The sequence below is a fragment of the Caretta caretta genome, chromosome 4 (assembly GCF_965140235.1).
Source record: "Caretta caretta isolate rCarCar2 chromosome 4, rCarCar1.hap1, whole genome shotgun sequence".
Lineage (NCBI taxonomy): Eukaryota > Metazoa > Chordata > Testudines > Cheloniidae > Caretta > Caretta caretta.
Genome location: NC_134209.1, coordinates 35396754 through 35417368, shown reverse-complemented (window position 1 = coordinate 35417368; position 20615 = coordinate 35396754). Strand labels below are relative to the sequence as shown.

Genomic DNA, 20615 nt, shown 5'->3' with positions numbered 1-20615 from the left:
TAAAGGGGCAAATTAATTCCTGGTGTAACTCTATTGAAATCATCTGGGAGAGGAATGAGAAAAGAAGCTGCAAAATCCATTGCTCTGTATTGGTGCCACATTATATTGCGCCTTTCCTCAGTTGAGACACCGGATTATACCGAGATAAAAGGTGATCAGATAAAGAGCGTCTGAACTGTTGGATGCTTATTTAAACAAATAAGACTTTTTGAGATTTGCATTTGACCATCACTAGGCATTAGGGGCCTTATTTTCAGAGATGCTAAGAACCCTGAACTCCAGTCAAAATCAATGAGATCTGCAGGCGTGTAGCACTTCTGAAGATCAACCAGTTTCAATCCTGTGGATTCCATCTGAAGCCTCAGCATTATTTCTGCCTCTTCTTGGCAAGTGGACTCTTTTTGGCATCTCTGAAAAGCCAAGAAAGGAGCACATTCTTGATAGGGGCACATACTGGGATTCTCCCAAGGTAACGCAGCAGAATTATTAGCAATTAATCCCTTTGCTCATTTAATTTGTTCTTTATCATATCATATATTTAATTTATGTTCAGTATCATATTGTGAGTGAGAAATAGACTCAGAGACATGCAGCCCCATCAAATTAGCTCCTTGCAATAGGTTATAGATCAAAACATCAATGAGATGTAAGATTAGTTAATATGCCATAAGCAGCTAAATGAAGTTTTGCATTGAAATGTGTGATTTGCTGCACCTTCAACAAGGAGATAATTGCTTTTCTAATTATAATTGGACACAGCGTACAAACTTGGTGACCCAGCTGAGCTTAAAAACTGGCATTATATTTATCTATCTTTGCACGTTTAATTAGGAAGGGGAGAGAAAAAACCATCAAGGAGTCAAGTGGCACATGGAGGAGTTGTTTTGCCGAGTCAAAATGAGTGTGGCGTAGACTTTATTCAGCTGGTTTTGCCTGAGCAAAAAGCTGGTGGCAACTAGGGACTTCTCCAAATAGGCAGCATCAGGTGGCTGCTCCATCCAATTGATTATTAATATGACTGCTGTTTGCTTTGTTTCATGAGAGGGCTTATGTTTTGCTGCAGTTATTTCTTAATTAGAACTTCATGTGTATGCATTTCCATGCAAGCTCATTGTCATCCAAGCAGTATTTTATATTCCCTGCAGTAAAGTGAGCTTGTAGGGAGGAGAACAGAGAGTTGATGGCCATGGATGTGGATCAGCTGGGAAATGGCATTGTCATTTGTGGTCCCTTGTGTTACATGATAGAATTACCTGTGGGTCAGGTATCAATAAGAGAGAGGCTGAAAGGGGCCAAGTTGATCTGTGGCATGTAAGGAGGCACATCTCTCCCTCTTCCTTTACTTACCAAATGCCAACACAGACTGTTGGCAAATTCCCAAGCTCCTACTTTCAGTTGTGCAAATAGGTGATAAGGGCATAGACAGCCTCTTTCCTTGCCCGCAGTGCAGTAGCAGGGCAAGAATTCACTCCAGAGGCTAAAGTCCTCCCTCGTTTACACCAGTGCAAATCCACTGGCAGCCTGTGGGGATGCATTGGTGTAAGCGTGGGAAGAATTTGTCCCTAGCTTTAAAAAGTGTTATAATCCAGTGAATGCTTCACAGCCACAATAGGCCTGGTCTGTTGGTCTGGAGAAACAGCCAGGCCTCTCATCTCTCTGGGCATGTCTACATGCAGCTGCGAGCAAGCCTGCCAAGATAGGTTCGTACTGGTGAGGATTGAGCTAGTGTGCTCTAGGCTTGAGAGCCCAAGCCGGAATGTCAACCCTGCTATTTTTAGCATGCTAGCCCCAGTTCCCCCAGCACAAGTCTGTCTACCCAGGTTGGGAGGCTCACAGCTGCAGTGTAGACGTACCCTCTGCGAATACTATGATGTGCATCTTTTTTAAAAGAAGCAGTGAGGTGCATGCCGCCAGGCATTTCTCTCTCATTACCCTGCCCTGTGCTGCCCAGGATGGCTCTGGGAATCAAAGTACAGCTGCCTGGCACCACTTTCCTTCATGGCCTCCAGTTAATAACAGCAGGTTTTTATGTATATTTTTAGCAGATTTATAACGTAGGAGAATGTAAACACAACAGCTATTAGCAATATTTCCAAATGCACTGGTCCCATACCCTAGAGCCAGATTACCCTGCTCCCCCAGAAGATTAGTCCATCACTTCATGCTTTTGGCACAATGACCAGAACCCCTGATCCCTGCAGGATATAGTTCTTTTAGGCTCTGAAGTATATGAGTTGATTACCATTAATGTAGCTTGTACAACTGGAACTTTCAGTGGCATTCACAATGTTTTCTAGCCACAATATTTTACACGATTCCTTCCTGGGGAAGTACGTTCTCCAGGGTTAGTGCTCAAACCGAGTGGTGTGAGTGCTAGTGCTTCGTGCTCTAACGTCAGAGCTCCCACACTGTTCCCTTGCTGGCAATCTGTGGTAAAATGGCTCCTCCTCCTTTCTTGCCAGCTCCCCTCCCCACCCTCGCTCACTTGCTCATTTTCGGGACGGGAGGGTTGGAGTGTGGGACGGGGTGAGGGCTCCGGCTGGGGGTGCAGGCTCTGGGGTGGGGCCAGGGATTTGGGATGCAGGAGGGGGCTCTAGGCTGGGGCAAAGGGTTGGGTGCAGGATGGGGTGAGGGGCTCCAGCTGGGGGTGCAGGCTCTAGGGTTGGCTGGGGATGTGGGGTTTAGGGTGCAGGAGGGGGCTCTGGGCTGCGGTAGAGGGTTGGGGTGCAGAAGGGAGTGAGGGCTCCGGCTGGGGATGCGGGCTCTGGGGTGGGGCCGGGGATGAGGGGTTTGGAGTGCAGGAGGGGGCTCCACGCTGGGGCCGAGGGGTTCAGAGTGCACGAGGGGCCTTAGGGCTGGGACAGAGATGGGGATGTGGGAGGAGGTGTGGGCTCCAGGCAGTGCTGACCTCAGGCGGCGCCGGCATTTCATGGGGACAAAGGAAGTCCACGCAGCTCCCGGGAAGTGGCAGCATATTCTCCAGCTCCTTGGCAGAGGGTTGGCCAGGGGGCTATGCGTGCTGCCCCTCCCTGCAGGCACTGCCCCCGCAGCTCTCATTGGCCACAGTTCCAGGCCAATGAGATCTGTGGAACCGGTGCTCAGGATGGTGCCTACAGATGGGGGCAGTGCACAGAGCCCACCATCTGCCACTCCACCTAGGAGCTGGAGGACATGCCGCCACTTCCAGGAACCACACGGAGCCAGGCAGGGAACCTGCCTTAGCCCCCTGGGGCCAACTGGAATTTTAGCAGCTCGGTCAGCGCAGCTGACCGGAGCTGCCAGGGTCCCTTTTCGACCCAGTCCCTTTTCGATTGGGTGTTCCGGCAATTTTCTTCTGCTTAGTAAAGTTTCAAAGCTGCATTAAGTCAATGTTCAGCTGTAAACTTTTGAAAGAAGAACCATACCGTTTTGTTCAGTTATGAACGTTTCAGAGTTATGAACAACCTCCATTCCCGAGGTGTTCGTAACTCTGAGGTTCTACTGTATCCATAAACCTAACAGTGAAGTTTTCCATATCCCATTACCTGAGCCGTCTAGTCCATCTTCAGCTGTGAGGCTTTTTTTAATAAAAGTTCACCTCCATGTAGTACTTAAAGCAAAGTTGTAACATTCTCAAAAACAGCTAGAATTTATATCGCTTCGACAGCACACTCTGTATAGATTTTAGTACTCAAGCAGTGAGCTGGACATATGTGCAATTAAGGAAGTGTTTCCACAGCAGGAAAACAAATCCCCCTTATTGGCAATAGAAGCAGAAATAACGACAACTGAATAAAATGTCACTGTGGTTTGTGCTTGCTGTCTTATTTCTGGTATGTGTTTTGCAGTCGCTCATAGTTGTAATTTCAGCCTCTTTGGAGACCACCTTTAAAAAAAAAAAGTGTAGAAATCCATTTCCTGTCACTAGCACACAAAGAACAGCATCCTAGTTAGTGGGCAGTTGGTAGGATGAAAGCATGGATTTGAAACCAAATCCAAACATTAAATATCAGTAGTCTTCAAAGAGGCATTGAACTCTCAAGATAACTAGAATACTTGTTAGCTCAGTGACTCCTCAGAAATCTCTGAGGGTCTGAGTTTCTCACTTGGATGTCTCATGCTTGGTACAGACTGGTAGTTTATTTCACCAGTGTATATATATTTTTTATTTTAATCAGCAGACCTACAGTTGTGATTAATGTCTTTATGGTACAAGCTAAGTCTCTCTATGGTCTGACTGTAGTAGTAACTCATGCGTACCCTACTTTCCCAGACCAAAGGTTCTGGTAAGGGTGCGTAGAGCTGTGATTAAAATATGAGCGTTGGAAGAAATGCAAGTTCAGTAGAGATACTGTTCAGGAGAGCAATATCATTTTATTCTGTCTCTATGACTGCATAATAAGGGAGCCCAGATACTAGCAAGAAATTGCACGGTTCAGGCAGTAGGTTGGAAAATGTTCGGTAGTTCCTGTTAGGTGCTGAGCAGCCAGCAATCCAGTGGTGCCAAATCCTCTGGGTCTGATTCTGTTTTTAGTCAAGCAAATCTCTCGTTGAAGTCAAGAGGCCAAATCTTGCAGTCCTTGAATTTTGTTCCTGGAAATCAATGAGTTTTGCTTAAGTAAGAACTAAATTAATGACATCAAGATTGGGGCTAATGTCTTCAGTGACGTTTGTGGGGGGCTGAGCACCTGACAGGATCCGACCCAATGCAGACTTAAAAAATAAAATAAAATGCTGTTTCAGCTGCCACAATCACAAGAGAGAGAATTGTGAGGAACAATCCTGCATTGGCAAGGGCAGAGGATCTAGTCTAGATGACCGTATGTGCCTTTTCCATCTCTTATCTTCTGTCGTGAAGCTTCCACCTCCAGCAGTTTCTAAACCAGTCAAAAAAGCTTACCAAGGGGTTTCAGCCTCTCGATCATGCTAGTAGCTTGGCATGGCTGAGTTTGTATCAGTAATTGGCTCCTGTAATAGCTTTTCCCATTTATATAATCACGTTTGATAAATGTACTCTCTCCTCTTGTAGTCTGCACTGAAATCTTGTGCTACTTCATATGCTCTCATTTCCATATGTGTTGCATTATTTTAGTCCGCTGCTCAAAACATCCTGATTCGACCACCGAGATATAGCCATCGTGATTATTGTGGGTTTTTCTTGCTGATGGTCTCACATATCATGTTGGGTGGCATGTGGCAGATTCCCTCTGTTAATTAGAACAAATGTGCCAATTATGTTAATATATCTCCCGATACCAATCAGTGAATAATTAGAGACAACGCATCTGTCTCTCACCAGGGAGTAGAATGAGAAAGAATAAGCTGCAAGGTGCGTTGCTTCGGATTGTGTGTTTCCTCAGCCAGTCACTGTGACAGCATGGTGTCATGACAGGTTTGGAAGCAACACAGTGCACACAGATAAAATAGAGTTGGTGGCAGTCATGGTGCTCACTGGTCTGAAAATTAAATCCAAAGAACATAAGGAGTCATAGTCAAAATCAGGAGACCTTTACATGTTCTTTGTACCACAGCACTTCTTTCAGCATTTCTTATTATTATCTAACATTTTATCTTACTTTAGCACCTAGAGGCCTCAGACAGGCCAGGTTCTTGTTGTACTACGCACTGTACAAACATACAGTAAATGACAGTATTTGCCCCAAGGAGCTTACAAACTCAGAGTGAATTGTCGTGGATTTCACAGTTTCCTTTCCTTTGTAAGGAAAGGCTAATGTGGAAGAATATTGAGTGTTATATCACTGACATTTTCCATTGATATTCTCTCCACATGGGAAAACTTATACTGTTCATGATGGTTATGTCCCAAATTGAAGGATTTCTGGTTTGATGACAGAAAATTGAAGTCAAACTTATTTCACTGATTGATTGATTGATTGATTGATTGATTGATTGATTGATTTCAGTGATACTTACACACATGTTTATGTTATTTTTATATGAGGTTTTGGTTCACACACATATTTAGTTACTAGTGGCCTAATTTTATTTATATATAAAAATACTCAAATGTTTATTATTAATAGTGCTAGAGACATTCTCTAATTTACTGAATTTTTAAGACAGAAACCTATTTAGAGTCCTTGTGACTTCTGCCAATAAATGTACTTCATCAGCAGAGTTGCAAAACAAATACTCACTTTAGAAATCTGGTTCAGGAGAATAAAATTAGAGAAATTTGGATGACTTTCTGCATATATTAGGTTAACAACCTAATGCCTTGAGGAAAGATGGATGGAATGATATGATTTACAAATCAAATAATCGATAAAACCTGTATAATAACAGTATGAATAATTGCTGTCACCTATAAATTATACTGTCTCAACTCTGCTCTATTCTCTTACCTCGCATATTTGGCAGTTGCTCAATTACTGCTTACAAGAGAACATAAGCTGTGTTCTCATAAAGTCTGTTTACCACTGATGATGACACACACGCACACACACCTGATTTTTAGAGGTGCTGAACACAGGAGCCAGTGGCAGCTGCTCAGCAACTCTGGAAACATTAGGCCATTAGTAAGTAAAAATGTGTGGTAACCAAAACCTTATTTAGATGTTATAAGAAGTTTTTAATTAGTTAACATTTGTACGTGGTGTTGAACAAGAAAACACAAGATGTGCTTATTATTATTGGAATCATGTGCTTTTTGGCTTTCACATTACTTGTTGCTGATTACTAAAATGTGTGTGTAAACATAACGTATACCTCCTGTCTAACCAGCCATCCTCTGATCATTTCCTTCAGTGATGATGATAATCTGGTGTTGGTGACATGATACTTCACGCCCATTGATGTAATGTTGATGTCACAAATAGTGGATTGTAGCTTCCCATAATGAATAAGGCACGAAGATTAGAAAGGACACTGTGTTTAGACACAAACAAGTTAATCAGCAGTGATGCTGCAACAGGGACATGACAGCTGAGGCTTTTGGTAAACTATATTTTTCAGACTTTGACTGAGTGTAACAGAGACTAAGAAATCCTTTCTGCTTTGCACATTACGTGTTATACTTGGAGTAAATTTTGCTGGGGCATTATGTGAAGAGGGTTTTTTCCTTTGAGGGATTTGGGGAAGAGCCAGAGGCTGTGTACAGAACCAGACAGAGAGACCTTTGGTTTGTTCTGGTATAGCAGTCCTAGTCTCATATGATCTTATGTTTTGCAGCAACGAAAGGGGATTTATCTCTGACTGCTCTGATTTAGTCGAATCAGAATTGTCTCATCAGAGGTCGAGACTGAATAAAGATATGTACAGTTTTGCGAGCAGCTGTAAGACTCCCCTACGTTTATTTATGTAATTAATCACACTTTTGGTATTGTGGGAGGGATGCTTTCATGACCAGGCAAATTGATCTGTACATGAAAACCAAAACTATTCTGTAATGAATCTAGGCCATCATTTTGGCCCAGTTCTGTTCCCACAGAAATCAATGGGAATTTTGCCATTGACTTCAGTCAGAGCACAAGCAGGTCCTCAGTATGCAGACCACAGAAAGAGGAGCAATAAGTGATTCATTTTTTTAACATAGGTAGCATTTTGTAGAATCTCAGCTTTGTAGTCCTGTATTGGTATCACAGAAATACGTTTTAAAAAAGCAGAAAGACCACACTTGTCTGTGTGGGATACAGAGAGTAAGCTGATGTCTAAAAGGAGGAGTGCAGAGAAGTGAGCTTTGGGCTTGTTTCTCAATCTAGATGTATGCAGCCTTGACCTGTGGGTGATGCAGGGAACAAACATTGCCACTGACTGAATGGGAAGCTGTCCGTCTTGATTATACTTGATTCCTGTGAGGACTCAATTTGGCTGAACACCAAGAAAGAAACGGGGGGGGGAGGGGAAGGAACAATTTCAGGCTTCTTGCCAAGGAAATGCAGATTATTGAGAAAAGCTTAGATCTTCCATGGAAAATAAAACGTGAATGCTTTTGTGACAGAATGGTTTCCAAACTGTTGTGCGTACGCACGCGCGCACTCTCTCTCTCTCTCTCTCTCTCTCCCTCTCCCATTTCTCCAGCACTTTTTGCACCACCAGTTTTTTTAAATGCTCTGGAAGATTGGCACTTTAAATCAACCCCACTGCAGGATAGGGTCTTTGTTTGCATTACTGGGTCTTCCTTTGGAAACAAATGAAGAGAAGGCAATCGAACACATTCAAACTAACAGCCTTGCAATTGGGTTGGGTATCACTAGCTCTTGTTAATAAAACTGTTACTTACAAAACAGTGTGCTGTTTTCTAAAATATTGACTTGAGATAGATTGAGAAGGGTCTCTATGGAGTTGATTCGTCTTTTGATTGAAAGAACATACCCAAAGTCTGTTACTCTGCACCATTGCAGCTGGGGAGCTAAGATTCTTCATACTTACTGCGATGACATTACAATACCCCTGCTTGTACTGTGTAATATATGGGACTAGGACAATTATAATAATTTAAGGGAAAGTTTCAAGCAAAATAGAATATATATATATATACACACACACACACACTTTTCTAAGGCCATTGCTATATCCATTTTCCATCTTGAAGACTTGTGGGCCATTTAACTTCCCTATTGATAGTGAAATTACAATTATTTAATTAAAGGGCACTGTATAAGAGGATCCAGTGATTTTGGTCTCAGCCCCAAACAGCTTATGATGTAATATTCAGACTGGAACAGGCTGAAAAAACTAAGTATATTTCATAACATTGTTTAAAAGCAATGAAAAAATTTCATTTTGTTTGAAATTTTCCATGACCATTGATTTTATTTATTTATACATACAACATTTTTATTTAGGTTTGGTGGGGGGGAAATAACTCTCACTTTTTACACAGACATTCGAAAAAGGAAAAAAAAGGATAGGGGATTTAAAAAGTGATAGTGTTTTATTCCCCCACTGAAAAAAATTCAATATATTTCACTGAAAATGAAAAATTACAACCAATAGGGAAAAGTTCCATACAGTTTTCACTTTTAATTGAAAAGAAGATTTAGACAGAAAATTTTCAACCAACTCTAACCCAGACGATTTTTTTACAAAGTACAAATTAGATTGTGAAGAATGGTCTGGATTCCTTGCCAAACAGTCAAGGTGCCATTGTTGGTGCAGAGATAAGCACGGAAGATTTGCAAAAGAACTAGCTTTGAAGAAGGCTTTTGAAAGAGGGAGTGTGAGGCTATTTCAAGAGTATAGGTTGGTGTAAAAGGAGGTTTAAATGGGAAAGTGGAAAAACAGAAAAGAGAGCAGGTTTCAGAGTAGCAGCCGTGTTAGTCTGTATCCGCAAAAAGAAAAGGAGGACTTGTGGCACCTTAGAGACTAACCAATTTATTTAAGCTTAAGCTTTCTTGAGCTACAGCTCACTTCATCGGATGCAGTTAGAGGACAGGTGAGGAATGTAAAAAGGAGAGAAGATGTAGCAAAAGTGAAGATGGAGTTGTAAGAGAGACAGCAGTTAGAGAGCCTTGGAAGTTTTGAACCTTATGTGGAGGCAAGAAGAAGTCAGTGAATGACAATATGACATGGTCTGACTGGCGGAAGAAGTGTGTCTTATGTATGGAAAAACGAAAAATTGCTAAATGGGAATAGATCAGGTGAACTTTATTAATTAAATTACATTTTTTGAATAATAAAATGTATAAAACTCTAAATACTAAACAATGACATATATTATCCGAGTGTGTGGACACACCCATGTACATATTTAATCACTTTATTTTTATTCAACCAGAATAAAACAAGGCAGTGGAAAACATGCAACTCTAAAGTGAGTTGTGATCTGAACCTATTTGCTGGAAGTGTTTATATAAATAACAATATATTTAAAGCAACTTTTCACCAAGAAATCTGGAGGTTGAGGAGGAGTGCACTGTCTCTCTCTCTCTCTCTCTCTCAGTCATTTCAGGTAGATACAATCAAATTATTCATAGTTAGAGGCCTTAGTCAGGGGCCTGCAGGTGCAGTGGCATATTTGCACAGGAGCATAAGAATTACAGCAGCTCTCCATTAAGTTTCTCCCGACTTTCTCTGCTCTCCTATTTGATGGTGTGGAATATCCATGGGAAGGCAGGTTGGCCTGCCCCTCCCATCACACACACTGAATAGTGAGAGTTTTAGTATATGTTAGACTCTACACATATCTTCCGACTAAACCGAAATTTATGGGGGGGGTTTTATATCCCATTCCAAAGGTTTTACCATCCCTCTGCACTACTGGGTTCATAACCTGAAAAGAGGGTGGATACTCCTGCCCTCCCCAAAGGGTTCAACCAGCTTTAAATTCTGCCTGGGATTGTAGAAGAGGCCTGCTGGCAGAGGCACCTTGGAGATTAGCTTAATCAGGTTTCCTGTTGGACCCACTCGCCGTACACCCTAGGGTGACCAGACAGCAAGTGTGAAAAATCGGGATGGGGGTGGAGGGTAATAGGAGCCTACATAAGAAAAAAACCCAAAAATCAGGAGTGTCCCTATAAAATCGGGACATCTGGTCACTCTAATACACCCTCCCACTTTGTCATTTGTGTTATCCCCTGGTTTTTCTATCGGTGAGCCTCACTCCATTCAGACTTTGCCCCAGTCTTGGTTCCACAGATTGAACCTAGAATTTATCCCTCTCTTCTATTTGCAAAAGATTTGCAAACGAAATTGTCGATATTTACACACGTATATTTGCTACTAGTGACTGTTAGACAGTTTAAATGAATGAAAATAGCTTATGGCTTGTTGGTGACTGGTCCACTTTCACCACATGCTGTTTGTGGTGATTGGCCACATAAATCACATGGTATTGCCTTTGTCTATGACTAGATGGCTAAAGCTTTCTAATATCGAGAATAACAATTGATGAACAGCATATATGGTTGTTTGCATCTGAATAGGCATGTTCAGCTGAATCTGGGTATTCGCACAAAAAACCCAAAGATACCTCTAACATTAGTGAAGCCAAAAACCTTCTTGTGCAGATATTTGCACTCATTGAATAGAAAAGTGAATGAAGGTGGTCAAGCTGAACAGGCAATCAGAATTCAAACATATGCACAAACACTCTGTTTTGCGGTATTTGACCAGCTCTACGCAGGAATGAATTGAGCCCCATGTGACTAAAACTAGGAGGGGCCCTAATAACTCTCACCACTGGTCACAGTGGTCTGTATGGCTGTCATATGGAGGAGGGCTCTTTGTTGGTTTCCAGTCTTGTTGATGGTTGGGCAGTTGTTCAAATACCTTTGGAAAAGTAGTGGTCTGTCAGTACAAATCAGGCCTGTCTTGGCAGTTAGCACCTTTTAGTTCCAATGGGTTGATTTTTGTTTTTGTTTTTCTTCCTTTAATTAAATTCTGGGCACAAGCTGAAGTGATCTAGTGATGTGAAGGCACTGCTTTGATCCATCCAGGGCCCCCGTCCCTTCCTCTAAAGCACTCTTAGTTCAAATGAAAACAAGCCACTGAATGTTCAGCCAGTTTATGCTAGAGTGGCTCACAGCCGTCAGCTGTAGGATAATGGAGTGTTTCTTTAGCAGTAAAAGGAATGTTGTCTGGATAAAAATCACATTTACAAATATTTTTCTGTGTAACCAATGAAATCATATGTTGTTAACACAGAAATATTTTTTGAAAATATACTTTACATAAAGAAGGAGAAAAATAAGCAATTTTCTATTCTTCAGTATTCCTCAGTCCCCTGGTAACTGTCCCTCTTCTGATCACTATAAAGAGAAAATAGATAAATTTCCTCACATTTGGGGTGTTTGATTATCATTATTTTTATTTTTTTTAGCTTGGAAAAGAGGAGACTAAGGGGGGATATGATACAGATATATAAAATCATGAGTGGTGTGGAGAAAGTGAATAAGGAAAAGTTATTTACTTGTTCCCATAATATAAGAACTAGGGGCCACCAAATGAAATTAATGGGTAGCAGTTTTAAAACAAATAAAAGAAAGTTCTGCTTCACTCAGCGCACAGTCAACTTGTGGAACTCCTTGCCTGAGGAGGTTGTGAAGGCTAGGACTATAACGGGGTTTAAAAGAGAACTGGATAAATTCATTAAGGTTAAGTCCATTAATGGCTATTAGCCGGGATGGGTAAGGAATGGTGTCCCTAGCCTCTGTTTGTCAGAGGGTGAAGATAGATGGCAGGAGAGAGATCACTAGATCATTACCTGTTAGGTTCATTCCCTCTGGGGGATGAACCTGGCATTGGCCACTGTCGGTAGACCAGATACTGGGCTGGATGGACCTTTGGTGTGACTCAGTATGGCCGTTCTTATGTTCTTATTACAGTTTCACCCATGAACCACAACTGAGCTCCAAGCCCCATTGTGCTAGACACTCTTCAGGCACAGACAAGACTACCCCTGCCCCCAAAAGCTTACAATCTAAACAGATAAGACAGAGAAAAGGGTTTAGCTAAACAAATAAATACATTAGGGTGCTCGCTAGTGCACCAGTGGGAGATATTTTCCCTTACATCCCCAATTTTAGACAAGGTTTTAAAGAAAAGTCAACATCTATGTCCCTCACACTGTCCATCAGATATTGAAATTCTGCATTAACTATTTGGTTATATACAACAGGGGCAGCCTTTGAAAAAAAAAGCATTGAACATTTTGATGGCAGAAGAAGCTATGAGATGGGGGAAGAAATGAACGCTGTACTCCATGATGGCTACCTTCTCATTTCAGTGCAATCTGATATTGGCAGAATAGGCAACATTCAGCAGATGAGTCCTTCACAGTGTACTTTGGTTTACAGCAGTTTCTGGCAGGAGCAAAGTAATCGAATATTGCACACATCTAGAGGTTAAAGCCTCTGCGGATTGGCATGGTGATGACTGATAACCTTACTGTGTCTCTGGTAAACTTTTAGGTGGAGTGGTTGAAAAATGAAGAGGTGATTGATCCCGTTGAAGATCGGAATTTTTACATCACCATCGATCACAACCTGATCATCAAGCAGGCACGTCTTTCTGACACAGCTAATTACACCTGTGTCGCCAAAAACATCGTCGCCAAGAGGAAAAGCACTACTGCCACTGTAATTGTCTATGGTAAGTGAGGCACTGTCCTTCTGCACATTGATCAAAGTGCAGCCTCTAGGGCAGAAGTGGTCTGGGTAGTTCTGTGATGCAGCTGCCACCATCTTTGGTGCAGATTCAGAAGTGAGGTCAGTGGAAACTACAAGTTCCCAATTGTAATGCACTATCTTAATTAGCATGGCCAGGCTGCCAATGTGGCCCTTATCCAGATGAAGTGTGATGGCCCTGTCTCCTCATTGCCTTACTCTACATCCACGTTCCCCTCTGCCCCCATAAAATAGCCTAAGCTGAAAGCTAGGTCTGCCTCCTGTAAAGTTATTGCTCTTAGAATCATAGAATATCAGGGTTGGAAGGGACCTCAGGAGGTCATCTAGTCCAACCCCCTGCTCAAAGCTGGACCAATGCCCAATTAAATCATCCCGGCCAGGGCTTTGTCAAGCCTGACCTTAAAAATATCTGAGGAAGGAGATTTCACCACCTCCCCAGGTAACGCATTCCAGTGTTTCACCACCCTCCTAGGGAAAAAGGTTTTCCTAATATCCAATCTAAACCTCCCCCACTGCAACTTGAGACCATTACTCCTCGTTCTGTCATCTGCTACCACTGAGAACAGTCTAGATCCATCCTCTTTGGAACCCCCTTTCAGGTAGTTGAAAGCAGCTATCAAATACCCCCTCGTTCTTCTCTTCCGCAGACTAAACAATCCCAGTTCCCTCAGCCTCTCCTCATAAGTCATGTGTTCCAGTCCCCTAATCATTTTTGTTGCCCTCCGCTGGATGTTTTCCAATTTTTCCACCTCCTTCTCATAGTGTGGGGCCCAAAACTGGACACAGTACTCCAGATGAGGCCTCACCAATGTCGAATAGAGGGGGACGATCACGTCCCTTGATCTGCTCGCTATGCCCCTACTTATACATCCCAAAATGCCATTGGCCTTCTTGGCAACAAGGGCACGCTGCTGATTCATATCCAGCTTCTCGTCCACTGTAACCCCTAGGTCCTTTTCTGCAGAACTGCTGCCGCGCCTTTCGGTCCCTAGTCTGTAGCGGTGAATGGGGTTCTTCCGTCCTAAGTGCAGGACTCTGCACTTATCCTTGTTGAACCTCATCAGATTTCTTTTGGCCCAGTCCTCCAATTTGTCTAGGGCCCTCTGTATCCTATTCCTACCCTCCAGCGTATCTACCTCTCCTCCCAGTTTAGTGTCATTTGCAAACTTGCTGAGGGTGCAATCCACACCATCCTCCAGATCATTTATGAAGATATTGAACAAAACCGGCCCGAGGACCGACCCTTGGTGCACTCCACTTGATACCGGCTGCCAACTAGACATGGAGCCATTGATCACTACCCGTTGAGCCCGACAATCTAGCCAACTTTCTATCCACCTTATAGTCCATTCATCCAGCCCACGCTTCTTGAACTTGCTGGCAAGAATACTGTGGGAGACCATGTCAAAAGCTTTGCTAAAGTCAAGGAACAACACATCCACTGCTTTCCCCTCATCCATAGAGCCAGTTATCTCATCTTGGTATATTTGAGGCAGAATGTATCCATAAGGACAGAAGCTGCTCTAATGATACATCAGCTGATTGTCCTGTTGTTTATTACAATCAATTTAATTACAGGACAGACAAGTGAAAAAAAAAAATCCCTATGATTACCCTGAGCATTCACTTCATAGCCAGGGTAGCAGTTATGCTTAATTGTAAGCAGTTGCATCCCTAAAGTTACAATGAGGGCTTTTTAGTTCAGTTCTATAGCAAACTAGCTGAATAGAGTTGATTAGCTGCATTTGTGAGGCAGAGGAGGGACACGGCATAAGCATTCTGTGTTGTGATTGTGGTGAATACTTTAATGTGTAGACCTGGGACAAATTTCACCATACACAAATTTTTCCAACACACAGAATTAGACTCTCTAAAAGCATAATTTAAGCTGTAGCTGAAACATTTACTGAGAGTGGGCCATGCAGGTGGGGGCAGAATCGGGAGACCTGCGTTGGGGAGCAGCCATCACCCGTGTTCTCACTCTAGGGTGACCAGATAGCAAGTGTGAAAAATCGGCACTTGGGGTAGGGGGTAATAGGCGCCTATATAAGACAAATCTCCAAATGTCGGGACTGTTCCTATAAAATCGGGACATCTGGTCACCCTATCTCACTCCCAAGGATATTTTAGTCCTGTGGTGTGACTGGGAATACTACAAAATTAAGGGATTAGGAAAACTGAGCAGTTTAAATGCTTGTCAGTATGGCTACACAGTATGGAGCAGTACTGATGGTCCCTGTCCGTCTTGTTCTCCATTTGTGTCACGTATCAAGGTTCATAACAGAAAGGGTAAACAGTAACCATCTTCCTAAAATCATGGGTGAACAGTATAACTGGTGAGTTCATTCTGAGCAGCCCAACAGGCTGAGTACCTGTCATATGGACTCCTCATCTTCTGTCGGCAAGGCTCTCATCGGGGCTGCTGAACGAGGGATACCCTTGTCTTAGCATTCTGTGAACCATTGCTGTGAAGAGAGGAAAGTAACGTGTTAAATTTCTGATAGACCACATCGGAAAAGAGAGGAGCATAGATGACGGATACATCTGAACGCTAGTTATCATACAGTCACTATCCTCTCTGTATTATCTTGCTGTGGAATAGTATGCAGCTTTCAGGATGCATATATTTTGTCTTACAAAGTTCAAGATGCACGGTTTGATCTTACAGTGATTGCAATTATAGAAAGATAAATCAATGCTCATTGCTGCTATATGAAGCTATATGAATGCTCATTGGGTCTATATGAAGAGGAGGGCCATTTTAAATCCACAGTAGCCGTAGTACAGGAAACTGAAAGGACTTTTCATTCAATAGTATTTCTTGGACTTTGACAAAGACAGTGGCTAAAAAAGGGGGATTTGTGTTTATTGAATGCTCTTTGTCACCTGTCACCTTTCAGTCAATGGCGGCTGGTCTACCTGGACTGAATGGTCAGTGTGTAACGGTCGCTGTGGAAGAGGCTATCAGAAGCGTACAAGGACCTGCACCAACCCTGCCCCACTCAATGGTGGTGCCTTCTGTGAGGGCCAAAGTGTCCAAAAAATAACTTGCACCACTCTGTGTCCAGGTACAGTATGAAAGACCCACAGCCCAAGATGTGATTATCTAGTTTTTTCCAACATCAAGTATTTTAGGAAGTAACTATTAATCACAAACACTCCTTTTATTTTACTGGTAAATCCAGCATTTCAGTGAATGAATACTAAATTGTGTTACATAAGTAGATAAAACATTGTGCACAGAGTAGATCAAACCGCAGTGGATTAAATCCCACTATTTCACAAAGCTTGCACCATCATCTCAGTCCCTGTAATTCGGGGGATTTGAGTAACATTTACAGCTTCAAATCTTAAGAGCTAAAGCTTTTGATCTGTTGAACGCTGTGGAAATAAACTCGATTTAAGTACAGAACATTATTTTGACCAAACAGATTTGTAACATCCGTTTCTGTGCATACCAGTTTCTCAGTTTACACTGTAAAGACGAGCAGAGCATTTGAAACATCTGGATTATGGATGTTAAACTTGACCTAAGCATCTGCCTGTCAACAAAGACAAGAACATTCATGCCAAAAATATCCGTGCATTCACACATTAAAATAATTTTAAAATGCATCAAAAGCCAGAAAATTGAAACATGAAATGTACACTTTATCATTTAATTCAACACTGCTTAAGGGCTCTGGGTGGCTTTTAGAAGGACAAACTCTGCTATCCCTCACTCGTGTTGAGTTGGACTTTCCTATGCATTGAAATCAATGGCACTACTGTTGGAATCAGCACGGGTAAGGGGCATCAAAATCTGGCTCTTAGTGATGGGTGAAACTCAGAGAAATGGAAGTTCATTTCAAATTCTGGACGCTTAGCTGAGCCTCTTTAGTCCAAATATTTAGTAGATCCAGCTATTAAAGTCAGCACTTTTGGGCCCCAGCATTGGCCTAACTCTTCTCCCATTGAAATCAATGGGAGTTATCGTATTGACTTCAGTGGGAGCAGGGTCAGATTAATATTGAGCATTTGGCAAAATCCCATTTTAGTCCATTAATGTAGGTACCTAAATGTGGATGTGGGAGCCTACCTTCAGGCACTCGTTATTTTAAAATCTTGGCCATGATTTTTATTTTCACAGTCCGTTTAAATATATGACCAACTAGCTTATAAATACAAATTGTAGCACAGGTAATAAACTGCATGTGCAGAGTACATATTCTTGACAGTTTTGCGGATTATGCCTAGTAGCTCCTTTTTCAAATGAAATATTTGGGTGGCTTTAGTTATGTCTCTGAATATGAAAAGTGATGATCTCATAACACAGAATAATTTCTTGCCAAATTTAATCTTTTGTTGTATATAAGTGCCAAAACGCATACATTTCTGGGCTTTGGGCTTTTTTTCTTCTTAGACAGTTTAGCCATGGAGAAACCTCCTTTTGTTTCCATTTCGAAAAGGAGAGGAGAAAAGAGAAGGAACGAGTACTTGGGGACAAATTTCAATCCAGAATTAGTTCTTCTACCAAAGCTATAAATTCCACAAGACAACTGCTGACTGACTCTTTTCCTGAAGTCAGTTCTTTGTGACTCAGTGGCTTGTTACTGGGATAGAAAGCCTTAAACATCTCAATAAGCAGTTGGGATCCAGCCCAGACAAGCATTAACTGAAAGATGTAGGTTTCTAATGGGCACTTGGTGGCCCAAGTGGACTGAAGAGATGTCAAAATCACAAAAATCACCACTATAGTTAGCACTAAGTATTACCCTGGCTGGCAATCCAAACATGTATATCTAAGACCTTGGAGACTGAACTACCTCATTCCCCTTACAGTTGGTCCTTCTAGGGCTAACTTGAGGCAAATTAGCAGGGCTGTAGTGGGGAAGCTTTTATTTCTATGAGCTATGCTGTAAAGATTTCGGGCCCTAGTTCTGTCAGTCTGGCACCTTTCACAAGGGCTAAATTCACAAAGGTCTTTTAAAAGCAACCATTTTCTGTGCTTCTCTCTATATTTGCATCTCTCTCTTTCTGACCTTCCTAAGTCATGTCGCTTTTTTGTCACAGTGGATGGTAGATGGACAGCATGGAGTAAGTGGTCTACCTGTGGAACAGAGTGTACGCATTGGCGCAGGAGGGAATGCACAGCGCCAGCACCGAAGAACGGTGGGAAAGATTGTGAGGGTCTCGTTCTGCAGTCCAAGAACTGCACAGATGGGCTGTGTATGCAGAGTAAGTGGAAGTATATTAATGTGTTGTATTGACTTTGGAGTTTGGAAAATATATAGCCATTAAAAAAAAAATTAAAGCTTGAATGTTCTCCTGCCATAAAAATCTCCTATAAGCAGAAGCTGGAGAGTATCCAAATGAAATACCCTCCACCAAAACAACATAGGGAAGAAAGCTACATTTAAGTGATATGGCATAAGATGACCAAAATAACCCACGTTGGTGCTGCAAAATTGTGCCATGTAGGCATTGTCTGAACTGGGAACAAAGCCTCACCACCTACAACAAGCTTAGGGAGGAATTGTGTGTCTGAGGCAAATCCCCTGTCAGCTCCCTGGAACAAATGGTGCAGCCTAGTCCTCTCAGCAGTCTGTGCCAGTTTTGTATGGAGGTGGAGCCATGACCAATGTAATGGTCCCTACCTTTTCTGAGACCCTTTTCCAGCCCCCAAGTGCACCACTTTCAAGTGACAGGCCTGTACTCCACTTTTCTTTGGGATGGGACCTTGTGTTCCTTCCACTGTCTGAGTGGTTGTGCCAGGTTATGCCCATCTGGTTGGTAAAGTTGACACCTTGCAGGCTTGATGGGCATAGCACCTGTAAGACTTTCCTTCAGGAGTTGGTGGACAGTAATATTATGCAGTGACACAGAAGCAGCTTTTTCATGACAAAGGATGATTTTTTTTTTTTTGCCAAAAAGTTCACAGCACTCAGAGAAATGGATTTAAAACAACAGAGAGACCTGTAGGCACAAGGTCTTACCTACACTTGGCATTCCCCTCAGGGCCCTAGGTAGATATGACTTAGCCTTGATATCCTCTGTTCTCTTGGGGGCCAAGCTACAGCCTGCTAGCTGCAGACCCTGACTCACTGACAGTCTGGGTGTCTGCTTGCATCCCTGTTGGTGCTCACTGGCATTCACTGAGCAACCTCTCTCAACAAAATCAATTCCCCACCCTTTTCTTGGCCTAGGGTCCTATAATGGTTTTGTACCCTTTTTTAATCCTAGATTTAGCCTTGGGAAGAGTAAACCATTCTAGCTTGATTGGAGCCTGATCAGGGGTATAATCCAGTTAACATCTTCCCCATTGTTTCCTCAAGGACTTTTATCTGTGTTATTGTTTTGCCTTTCCTGCTTGGTCCCTCTAACAACCTCTTCTGATCTAACTCCATATCAAGTAGCCTCCTATAAACGTTATAATGCACCATATACATAAAAAAACAACACAGATATTTCCCAGTTCTCCACGCTATGTCCTCTTATGGCTTTCAGTGGAGTAATTTTACACCCTCCCAGGGGCCAGGAGGGAGCAGCCTCTGACCTCTCCCAACTGCAAGGACTTAGATTGTCCTTGGCCCACATGTAGAGTGCTTGCGGGAGGGAAGAAGGCTCCTTCCATTGTTCTTCCCCAACTGTGCACCCACACAGATGCCAGGCGTAATCTAGTCTACAGTAGATATAATTACACACTAGCTAGAGACACCTGCAGAATAAATTAACTCCTTTATGGGAAAATGCTGTTTCTTGTGCCAAGATCATGTAAACAGACTTGCTGCAGGGCATCTCCTCTGAGGTTTGAGCAAAATACTCTTCCCTCTTAGTCCACAGGGATGCAGTAGTCTCTGCAACTCTTGTACCCTCTCTCTTTGGGGGAAACGGCTAGTGGATACAGTAGCTTGGATCTAGAGCTCTCTCTAAAGCTACCACTCCTCACCCTTATATGCAGCAATGTGGAAGCTGAGGGTCTATGTCATAAAGGTGTGCAGTAGGAGTGTATCAGTCTCTCTGAATCCAGGGCCCTTCCCATCCACACAAGAGGAGGCAGGATTTGCCCCTTTGTGTAGTGTAGATTTAGGATTCTATATCCAGGACAGTATCACTTGAAGAGAGAGCCTATTGTTTAGTTATTCATTTGGATATTTACAGCTCTGCCATAAACAAGCACCCATCCAATGCTCTGGGTGCCCTGGACTAGTCTTTTAAAAAATCCAATGTATTAATCAAATGACACACCTGTTACCCCGGATCAAACAAACTCCCAGGAACATAAATAGAACAAAATGAATTGACCTCCCCACACAGCCCCACCAGTGTCCCATATCATCATCATTGCTAGGCCCATCTTCTTATGGGCCAGGAAGTTAAGATCGGTGTTGCAACTCTCCGTGAAGGTGAACAAACTCGGGCAGTTTCGGACCATAAGGAGAATTGAGTTGAAAAGGCTTGGTGACCTACCAGAGAATACCCTGCCTGTTGACCCCTCTCTCTCTCTCTGATACCAATGAGGCTCCAGCCCAGTGTCTCTGATGGTCACAGGGAGAGAGAGTCTCACGG

At 42.6% G+C, this 20615-nt stretch overlaps 1 protein-coding gene across 4 annotated transcripts in view; it reads left to right on the top strand.

Moving 5' to 3' along the window:
* The window catches only part of UNC5C (unc-5 netrin receptor C), a 349485-nt gene that overhangs the window by 262899 nt on the left and 65971 nt on the right, over positions 1-20615 (top strand). For all 4 annotated transcript variants that reach the window (XR_012668038.1, XM_075127533.1, XM_048847236.2 and 1 more), the window contains exons 5-7: positions 12852-13032; positions 15968-16135; positions 18120-18284. Coding sequence is in view for 3 of the 4 variants with exons in the window: in XM_075127533.1 (XP_074983634.1) it covers positions 12852-13032; positions 15968-16135; positions 18120-18284 (514 nt within the window). In the remaining variant the exon portion in view is untranslated. The remainder of the gene's footprint in view (positions 1-12851; positions 13033-15967; positions 16136-18119; positions 18285-20615) is intronic.